The sequence below is a fragment of the Callorhinus ursinus genome, unplaced genomic scaffold, assembly GCF_003265705.2.
Source record: "Callorhinus ursinus isolate GAN/ISIS: 27379988/994484 unplaced genomic scaffold, GSC_fseal_2.0 scaffold84, whole genome shotgun sequence".
Taxonomy (NCBI): domain Eukaryota; kingdom Metazoa; phylum Chordata; class Mammalia; order Carnivora; family Otariidae; genus Callorhinus; species Callorhinus ursinus.
Window position 1 is genome coordinate 851,787 of NW_027397146.1, and position 10,516 is coordinate 862,302.

Consider the following 10,516-nt stretch of genomic DNA (forward strand, 5'->3'; position numbering starts at 1 on the left):
GCCACTTCAATTCCATTCAAATTTGACTCCCAGATCTGAGATGGGACCAAACACTTTGCAGGGCAGCGGGCCCTCTAGACAGCTATGGGGGGCGGTTCTGACCCGGCGGGCCCTCCAGGCCTGGTGGAAGAGCCAGGCAGGTAACCAAGGGGAACCAACGGGAACACTCAGGGCATTCTGACTCTTAGGAAAAGTGTGACCATGCTGAGGTGGGTCACAGGATCCCCGCGTGTGAGACTGGGGCTGGGAGCTGGGGGTGGGGGTGCTGGTGGCAGGAACCTGGCTGGAACTGGATCTTGAAGGGTCTTTCTGTGGTTTTATCGGAAGGTTATAGAGTCATGAAAGGATTTTAAACGGAGCAGTGACAGGATGGAAATGTACATTCATAAAGGATTCCTCGGGTTGCTGGCCTGACGGGCAGATGCTATGAGAGGGTCATCCACAGGCCCTTTGACACTCGCTGCCCTTCTCTGTGTAGCTGTAGGCAGGCAGAAGAATCCTGGATGGTCATTGACAGAGGAAATGCCCTCTGTGGATCCACCCTCTCTTTGTCTGTTTGCCCACTGATAACAACCAGGCAGTGAAGCCTCTGATAGACACTGGGAGGTAGGAGACGTTGATTCTAGTCCCAAGTTTACCTCTGATGGCTTGGGGCCCTCCAGCCAAACATTTGCTTTTCCTGGGCTTCAAGTGTTCCAAAATATGCCCAAATATCTCACAGGAGCTTTGTGGGGCACAGGTTAGATGGTAGATATGCAAGCACCATGTAAACTGTTAAGGAACAAAACTCAAAGTAGCATTATCATTATCATCATGTCCTATTCTCTGACAACCAGTGAGTCGTGCAGGCCAGGTACAAATGCATCCCAAAGTAAGAGGAAAACTGAGATGATAATCTAGATAAACCATGTAGGGGGAAAAAAAGGCTTTTACTTAAAATACCTCAAACAGGCTGATCTGAGAGTCACATCATATTTAAAAAGCTCTCCAGAAAAATCTGAAAAGATTGCCAAACGAAGAAGAGCTGTTTACAAAGACAAGCATACCTTTTCCACTTCACTGCAAGATTGTAGAATCAAAGCACCTTCATCCACTCTTTTAGCCAATGTTCACCGGGGAACGGGGAGAGGGGGACCACCGCCCTGAGGAGCTTATGCTCCAGTGGCCTAAGTGTGATTACATACTAGTGCAACTCCCTGACAGTACAGAAGGGGAAACTGAGGACCAGTGAGGCTCTGGGATTTGTCCAGGGGTTTTCCAAGGTCCCCTGAAGTTGTGACAGCCGAGAGCACAGCCCCCACCTGCGCTCCTAGGATGCTAGTCCTCTTTTGGTGCATCCGTTGGTTTGGACTTGGAAAGGCAAAGCTATTTGCCCAATACTTCGTGAAGCCATATCACACGTTAGTTCTACCATGGGCAAAACCCTCACAGCAAACACTGCGTCAGGCCTTAGGCTGGGCGCCATGGACGTGGAGCCATCTCAAGATGAATGGGCTCAGTCCTTGCTCCAGAAGAACCACCCAGCCGATCATGACAATTTCAGGTCCAGGGCCCAAGTGCCCCCTCGGTGCTCCCCACCCAGGACCAGGTACCCAAGACCAGGACCCCACCAGGTGCTTCTGTGACGTAGGTTTATTGAGGTAGGGCTAGTGGGGGTATGGGTGCATGCATTCAGATGCATGGGTCCAACTGGCCTTGATCCCACAGCTCAGGTCACAGACGGCCCAGAGAGAGTTGGTTTGCTGGGGAAGATGTTTCAATTGTTCTCCAACTGCGGCTCTTCTGCACTGTCTCAAGAACTAGGAGTGAAATCTAAGGTAACTATTAGAACAGTGAGCCCTTCTCAAGCACTCATTTTTGGGTCAGGCATTGCTCTAAGTGCTTCACATGATCCCCGCAGCAACTTATGATGTGGGTACTATTACTCGTCTCATCTTGTGAATAGAAAAACCAACGTACAGAGAGCCGAGGCTGTTTGCCCAAGTCACACAGGAGCAAGCCGAGGGCAGACTCCAGCCCCGGCAGAAGAGCTCAGGCTCCTCCCCCACATGCCCCACCGAAACGCTACGTGGCGCTATTGGGACTATGGGGCTCCCTTTGCAAGCCAAAGTCCCAGTTCGCCCTGAAAATCAACCCACCCTCCCGCCAGTTCCCCAGTGCCGCCCCGTGGCACCAGGCACCCAAAGGGGAGTGCCCTTGGCCTTCTCTAGAAGTGATGTAGATACAGAGGGACTCACCTGCTTGGCTGAATTAAGTCCTCTGTGCAGTTGGCATTTGTCCTCGAGTTTTCTCATCGTTCCCCTGCAACCAGAGAAAAGGTGTGCCCCCTGCACCAGGCATCCGAAAACACAGGCAGGCCTTCACTTTCTCAGGAATTCATTCCTCCATCTAGCATTTCGGCGTGTTTCCTGGGCCCCAGGCCCTGCACTAGCTGGGCAGAAACCCAGCCGAGACGGACATTTAACAAGCAATCACCCAAACAGTGGCCAAGTGATGGCTGGGAGAAGTGCCACAAAGGAGATCAGAGGGAGAAAGGAAAGTGTGGCTGAGGGAGCTCAGGAGCCTCTGGGGTGGGGGGGGGGGCGGTAACCGGGCTGAGGTCTCCAGGGTGGTTAGGACTCACCTGGGCCCCAGAAGGGGGACGGAGTCCAGGCAGCAGAAGAGCAGGCATACATACATGCGCACTCCTGATAGTTGGGGTGGGGGGTGGCCCAGGGAGGAAACTGGCTTTTAAGGGTGAAGGGGAGGCAAGGGAGAAGAAGCTGCAGAAGTGTGTGTGTGTGAGTGTGTGTGTGTGTGTGTGTATGTGTATGTGCAGGGGCGGGGGGGGGGGAGGCCGAGAGAGTTCTGTCCTCACTGCAGTGGGAGGAGAAGCTGCGGGTGGGCTGACAAGGTCAGATTTATGGTTTGAAAAAAGATCATGCTCGCTATTGGCTGGACGTGGGATGGGAGGTGGGTGGGGCACAAATCCAGCTACTTTTCCCCACCCTCACTGCCAAGATCCCAAATCCAGGCTCACACCAGCTCTCTGCCTCTGGCCCCCTCCGGCCCATCCTCCTCAGCGACAGGGGCTGCTTTCTCAGATACAGCTTTGATTGGGTCACTGTGTGCTCAAAATCCTGCAGTGGCTTCCATTTCTAGGGCCTGTGAGAACCTACAGATGACAGATGACAACGTCTGCCAGGACAACCTCTTACTGTGGCCCTCCCTGACCACTCTAGACTTCAGGTTCTCCCACCAGTTCACCACACACTTCCACATCTCTTGTTCACGGGTTCTGCTTTCCCCACAGCCTGGGGTAATTTGCTCCTTCTCTGCCCATGGAAACCTCACTAACCCTCGGTGCCCAGCTCAAAGTGACCTCCTTACTCAGAAAGCTTTGCCAGGGGCGCCTGGGGGGCTCAGTCAGTTGGGCGACCAACTCTTGATTTTGGCTCAGGTCACGATCTCAGGGTTGTGGGAATCCATGCTCAGCAGGGAGTCTGCTTGAGGAGTCTCTCTCCCACTTCCTTTCCCCTGCCCCACTAGCTCTCTCTCTCAAACAAACAAACAAACAAATAAATAAATAAATCTTAAAGGGCGGGGAGAAGCATTGCCAGACTCGGCTCCACCTGCCATCAGAATAAAGCCTTCCTCTTGGCCTTTGCTTGCCCCTCTGTCTGGCATGTATTTCATCCTAGACTCCATTTAGCACTGTTGGTGTGTCTACTCTCCAGATTGCAAGTTGCTTGAGGACAGGGACTTTGCCTTAAGAATGTAAGGAGGTCCTTTTGCCCTGGGGCTTACCTAGAGCATCAAGGTCAATTGAAAAATGCATTCCTCGGTTAACAAATTTGAATGGCGTGGCTGCTCTGTGACCCATACCGGGGAAATAGCCCAGACTAGAACACGGGTCCCTGTCCTCAGGTGGCCGCTGTCTGGTGGGGAGTGCCCATCAATTAGCGAGATAAATGTTGTAAACTACAATGCTCCTTAGCTCCTGTAGCAAGATAAAGGAGGGGAGGAAGGGGGGAGGCAATGCTGGGTTGTGGGTTTCAATTTTCAATTAGGCAGCCAGGGAAGGTGGTATTAGAGCAAAGACATAAAAGGTGAGGGTGAGAGCCTTGCAGGTTTATCGTCCCAGGCAGAGGAAAGAGCTAGTGGTAAGGTCTTGGGGGGCTATTCCTGAGTGAAGTGGGGGCAGGGTGAGGAGAGACTCGAGAGAAGGAATCAGAGGTGGGTGTGGTGGGCTTGTGGAAGCCCCCTGAGGGACGCTGGGAAGAGTGGGGAGACAAAGTAAAGTTGCGAGGGTCCTGAGCAGAGGAGGGGCAGGGTCTGACGTAGCCGGACCCGCCCAGCTGCTATAGTGAGAACAGACTGAAGTTTAGAGGGTGGGGACAAGTGTGGTCAGTCAGTACAAGTGCCATCCTCGCCAGAATCATGTTCTTTCATCATCCGGTGGATCTGTTTCTAAAATTCTCTTGCTATGGTACTGGTGCACGCAGAGGACCACCTTTCATGGTTGGTTTGGTTTTTTTGTTGTTTTGTTTTGTTTTGTTTTGTTTTGTTTTGTTTTGTTTTGTTTTGTTTTGCCAGGGAGTAGGTAGTGAGCAAAGATAGGAAAATCATTCCCTTTGTGAAGCCTCACCGGCAATCCTAAGAACGTTGATGCCGTAAGGGACCCCAGGGACCAGCTGCTGTTCCGCGTTCTCATGATGGGAAACTGAGGCCCAGAAAGAAGGGACCCCGGGAGCTTTTAAAAAATGGCAACTCCGGTTCCCCCTCTCCCCACCGCAGGAATCCCTTCGGATCAGGCGGAGAGAAACAGCTCGTACCTTCCCCCCAAGAGGGGGGTGCTGGCCCATTCGCTGCTCAGTGAGTCACAGCCGGCCCCTGCACCACTCGGGGCAGGCACCGGAGGGCCGAAGGGCCGTTCCGGACGCGGCGCGACGTCGGCGGGGGCGGGGAGGGGGGAGCCGCCGCGGGCGCCGAGCCGACAGCTAACCCCAGCGCCGCGGCCCTCGCCCGCGCCCCCCGCCCCCGACCCGGGCCCCGAGCGCGCTGGAGGGCAGGGGCCCCTCGTGGCACGTCCGTCTTCCCCGCAGGCCCGGCCCGCTCGGCTGGTGGTGGCGAGGGCTTGCGTTCCTGCGAGGCGGCGGGCGGGGAGGGAGCTGTCGGCCGCCCTGCGGTTGCTGCCCCACTTCCCGCCTGCAGGGTCGTGGTCCACGCGCTCGCCGCCGCCGCCGGGGCCAGAGCGGCCCGGGCCCCGCGCTCTGCGGGGAAGGCGAGAGCCTGGCCACGCCGGCCGGAGACGCGCACACGGCCGCGCTGCGGCCCCGGAGGCCCGGGCGGCCCGACCTGCGTGGGGCCTCGCGGCGGGAGAGCGCGCGCAGGCCGGCCCCACGCGCCCGGCTCCCCGCGGGCCTCTCGCGCGGCCTTTCCGAGCCCGGAGTCCCTGCTTCTCTGGGCCGCCGGCTGCCCCTGCCAGCTCGCCTGTGGCCGGCGCACCCCGCGGTGGAGCTGAGCTATTAAGGGTGGGCCAGGCGTGACCCTAAGGGCCAGGAGACCAGCCCTGGCTCAGCCACTGACTCCTGTGGGCCCCCCCCCCCCACCCCGCGTCAGGAGTAGGCTGGGTTGGCGGTCCCGGAAGGTCCTTCCCAGCTGTGCACCTTTACAAACCTATAAGAGCCATAGACCCGAACCACCTCTGAGAACATTTTCCTCCCTATGGGGGAAAAAAAGTCCAGTTGGAATACAGTTCCCACCTTAGAGCAGAGGGGGAGGGGAGCGGGGAGGCTCCAGGCGGTGAACCGGGTCCGGTGGGGGTGAGCAGGGTAGGGCAAGGGCCCCAGGGAAGGCCTCGGAGCCAGAGCCGGCCTAAAGACTCCCTACCTGTGGAGATCTGAATTACAAAAGGCTCTTAGATCCCTACCGAAAGGGTAGGCCTCACTGTAGGATCTTCACGGCAGTACCCTTAACGGAGTTTAAGGGATTCAAAAACTCGGCCCCACCCCATATCCACTCTGGCTGCATTTCCCTGGATTCTTAAAAAGGAGGCTGCCCTGTTTGGGCCTCAGGGATGACACCTTTAAGCCCTCGGCATCCCCATGAACCCCTGGGGGCAGGGTGGTGGGGGAGGGGAGGGGTAAAGAAGGTAGGAGACTAGGGTTTCATGTTTGTGGTTGAATGATGAGGACTCCCTTTAATCCTTTGGGGGTCTTGGACTGACAGCAACTGAAAACCTCTTTAAACAGCATCTGCCACACTTTCCCCTATTGCCTATTTACTTTCAATGTTTTCCTAACCTTTCCAGGCAGCCAAGCAGCTTAGGGGATTCTGGTTTGAGGTTCCCCTCTGTGGATGGGCTTGGTCTGGCGCTGGGCCTCAGAGGTGATTGATGTGGTTAAAGTACTTTCCAGTGAGGGCCAGGGCAGAGGCCCAGAGTGCCGTCCCTCGCCTTGACCAGTTGGAGCTACCCCCAAGTCACCGGGCACTGGGCTTTGCTGCAGACAGTGGAGCAGGCTGCCTCGGGGCCCCTGAGTTCAGGCCATGCCCAGGCACCCCTGACTTTCTGTCACTTTTGTCACTTTCCAGACTGGTCTTTAGCTCTCCCCGGGTGGCCTTTTACAGGTGACAAGCAGACGGCCTTCAGAGGTGTCTGACCAGTATCACCTCCCTCACAAGCAGATGGCACAGTGGCCAGGGGTGGATAGGTGGGTCAAATCACCTTTGAGAGAGGTGAGGTGACATAGCCGAGGCCGACCCAAAGTCAGTGACAGGGCCCAAAGCCACAACCTTGCCGCTGCCTTCTAGCGCCACCGTTCATGTCACCTCATCCCCCTTCTGAACATGGAACTGAGTTATGAGTTTCCGCTGAGGTAGGAACCTGCTAGGCCACAACCTGTGTTCAGGCATGCTGCCACACATGAGCAGTACTGAGGAGAAAGACACTGTGAGGAGCCTCCCAACCAAGGCTTGTGAGGGACGGATGGAGGAACTGGGGAGATTGGACCTAAAAAAGACATGGAGAGTTGGGGGGATATGTGCATTTGTTGTGTGTGGGGGGGGGGAGGAGCAGGGAACCATAGCAACCATCTTCAGATCTCTGACTCGCTCAGCCATGTCATAGTCATGTACTGTGAGGTTCTGATGACAGTGACCACAGGTTTCAGCTTCAGGACAAGAGCTTCTGCTCCAGGACAAGGAGCTTTCTCAGGAGCTGAGATGGAAATTCTTCCTTTGAAGAACGGGAGCAAACCGTTCGTCATCCGAAGTATGTACGCAGCAATAGGACGCCAATGGGCAGGGCTGTGGCAGGGGGTGGGGAAGAATGGGTCTTGCGGGGGGTGTCTGGACATCACTTACTGTACAGTCTCTTCTAGATGGGGGATTCTCTTATTTCCCTGGTTTGGCCTTCAAGTTGCTGTCTTTGGGAACACCCTCGATGTGCCCGGGTGTGAGTGTGTATACATGTGCTGCTTGTGAATTGCTTGTTCTTGTAAATGTGAACCTCACCATCCACTCAGCGTCCCCACCCAAGTAGTGCCTTGTGGGCTCTGAAGGTTGACGCACTGGTCCGCCCCCTTGGTGCCTGCCACCTGCTAAGTGCAGGTTCCCAAAATGGCCAGGACGCCAAGGCAGTGGATGGACCAGAAGGAGACCCCTGTCCCAACCTGAGACCCCCCCCCCCAACTCACATCTTGGGCCTAAAAAGGCCCGCCGACATTGAGAGGCTAGGGCACTCTGGCAGAGGGGAGATCCTGGTCAGATCACACGTGGAGATCCTGTTCTCCGCTGGGAAGGGCAGAGGAGGGTGGGGGGAGAAGGGAATGGCCTGGGCAGGTTGGACCCGGAGAACCTCATCGTGGAAGAAGCTGGAGCTGTTTGCCTGGAGAAGAGACCTGGCCTGCCATGAAATCCTGAAGGGTAAGGAACTGTACTGTGTGTAGGATGGTGACCCCCAAGGCTCAGAGATTACCTGAGGTGGAAGAGACAGCCCAAAGGGGAGGCGGTAAGCTCCCTGTGAGTGGAGGTATGCCAGCAGAAGGTAGGCAACCACTCAGCTAGCTCCAACAGGGCAGAGGATTGGACCAGGTGGCCTTAAGATGTTTGTGTTCCTGGGAGTCTTTAAACTGGGGACATGGGGAAGTGACTCCATACTTGTCAGCTCTTGGCAAAAGCAGAACTACCTTGCCTTTCGGTATCAGTTGGATCCCTAATGATGGAAGCCTAGCAGTGCAAGCTGGAGGGGTTTCAGGCCTTCCCAGGAGGCTCAGGGGAGTCGACAAGAGCTGGGTGGGGTAGGGAGGAAGGGGCCTTTGTGAGGTCAGCTCCCTTGCACACTTCAAACTCAGCCACAGTTTCTGGAAACAGCATTTGGAAAACTCATCTGGTGGGTCTCTTTTCTAAATATGGGAATTATAGATAGCTGGATATCTTGGCCCTTAAAGTGCTTTAGAAAGAGAACCTCCTATAGAAAAACTCATGATTCCTCTTCCATTATTTTCTCCAAGTTTCAGTCCTTAAAATGTGCCCCTTTTTCTCATCCTTCCTTGTTCTTCCATTCTTTTCAGGAAGCTTGTGGTACCTCAAAGAGGGAAGGGCCCTCATATTTGCCGGCAAGGCTGATACTAGCATTTGGAGCGGGGAATTACTTTCTGTGTGTGACTGTCCTGTGCAATGCAGAACATTTAGCATCCCTGGCCATCCCCTTCCCTTATAAAATTCCAGCAAGGACTCCCAGTCATGGGGCACTTCCAAACATCCCTTAGAGGAGACACTACCTCTCCCTACATTTTGAAAGCCATTGCCTTAACCCCCCTTCCTTCCCCCCCCCCGCACCCCCGCCAAAGAAGTGACTTGCTCAAGGCCATATCACCAGCCAGTGGCAAAGCCAAGGCCGAGTCAAAGCCCATTCATTCATATTCATTCATAACAAGAACTTTTATTCTTCACCAGGGTGTTTGTCAGGAGAACAGAGGGAATGCGGACCTGAACTGAGGCAGTTAAGTGGGGGGGGGGGAGGGACTCCCTGCCCACAAAACTACAGTGTCTCGCAATTTCTCTGCTTTTTGCCAAACTCCTTTTCCCTTCTGTAGCCCACCTAGCTCGCCCTTTCCGCACATGCAGGCACAAATCAAATTTCTGGCATTTAGTGCACAGAGCCTAGCCGAGCGCGATCCGCGGGAGCACAGTCAGGTCCGCTTCGGGCGGGGCAGCAGGGCCCAAGCGCCCAAACCCCGAGGTCTCGGCGAGCGAACTGCTGTCTTCCACCCGCAATGAGAAAGGAGCCAGTGAGCTGAGGCCGGGCCCCTGCCGCGGAGCTGCGCTGGAACTGGGTAGAGGTGGAGGCCCGTCGACCCTCGCTGGTCGGTCCCCGGAGATTTTCCGGGTCTGAGGGGCTGCCTGGGGACCAGGGGCCGGGGCCAGGGACGCCCAGGCCGTGGCGCCGCGGGAGCAGACGGTCGCGCAGCTGGGCTCGACCTCGTCTTCCCACGCCAGAGGCCCAGGCCGCCGGGAATGGCGGGGCCACCTCTCCAAAGTCCTTTGAGATCCTTGCTCGGTTCGAGAGGGGGGGCGGTGTGTGTGGGAAAGCGAGAATATTATTATCCCTCTGTTTTGCCTCAGCAGCCAGCGCCGGCGGGTTGTTCTGTTTGAATGAATGATCCCAGCGGCCGCGCCCAATGGGCGCCCGCGCCTGTTTAATATGCATGAGGCCCGCGGCCAATGGCCGGGCGAGGAGGCTGTTTTAAACGGCGGAGCCCGCTGGCCAATCAGGCGGCTCTCGTGGAGGCAGCTAGCGCGAGGCTGGGGAGCGCTGAGCCGCGCGTCGTGCCCTGCGCTGCCCAGACTAGCGAACAATACAGGTACGTTTCGCACCGCCCGCGCCCGCCGCTGCCGCCGCCACTGCCGCCGCCGCCGCCACTATCGCCGCCGCCGCAGCGCCCGCACAACTTTCCGGCCCGCGCCGCCGCGAGCGCGCTCCGCCGCCGCTTCCCCCTGCCTGTCGTCCCCGCGCCCTTCCCGCCCCTTCTCCTTCCCTCTTGCTAGGTGGCCGGGAAGGAAGAAGCAATTCAGGTGTTTCAACTTTTCAATGCTTCATCCTCAGCTCCCCGCAGTCGGGGCTGAGCCCCCTTCGGGGAGCCGCCCTCGGCCGCCGCCCTCCCCCCGCCCTCCCCCCCAGGGCAGCGGCCGAGGGGCCGAGGCCCCCAGAGGCCAGATGTTAGGGCAGCTGCGGCGGCGGCGGCGGCGGCGGCGGCGGCGGTGGCGCGAGCCCAGGGGCGGCTGCGGGCTGCGGGCTCCGGCGGCGCGCGTCCCGGCGCGGGGCGGCGGCACTGGGAAGGGGGCCGGGTGCTTCCCGGCCCGGGACGGACTCGGCGAGGGGCGAGCGGCCGGTGCCCGCCGGGGGCTGCGGCGCGGGCAAACTTCGCTCCCGGGCTCGGCCGGGCGCCGCGCGGGCCCGCGGGCTGCACTGCTGCTTCTGCATTAACATGGCCGTCGCGGGAGCGCCCGGCGGCCTGGGGGGTGCGCGGGCCGG

General features: G+C 57.6%; 1 protein-coding gene across 3 annotated transcripts in view; it reads left to right on the forward strand.

Moving 5' to 3' along the window:
* Positions 1–7,124: 7,124 nt before the first annotated feature.
* Positions 7,125–10,516, forward strand: part of HMGB3 (high mobility group box 3) — a 9,653-nt gene continuing 6,261 nt past the window's right edge. The window contains exon 1 of one of the 3 annotated variants that reach the window (XM_025862909.2): positions 7,125–7,252. In XM_025862909.2, coding sequence (XP_025718694.2) covers positions 7,129–7,252 — 124 coding nt within the window. In that variant the 5' untranslated portion in view covers positions 7,125–7,128. Of the gene's footprint in view, positions 7,253–9,762; positions 9,846–10,033; positions 10,057–10,516 lie in introns of those variants that run through there. The other 2 variants (XM_025862910.2, XM_025862911.2) reach the window with 2 other exon arrangements.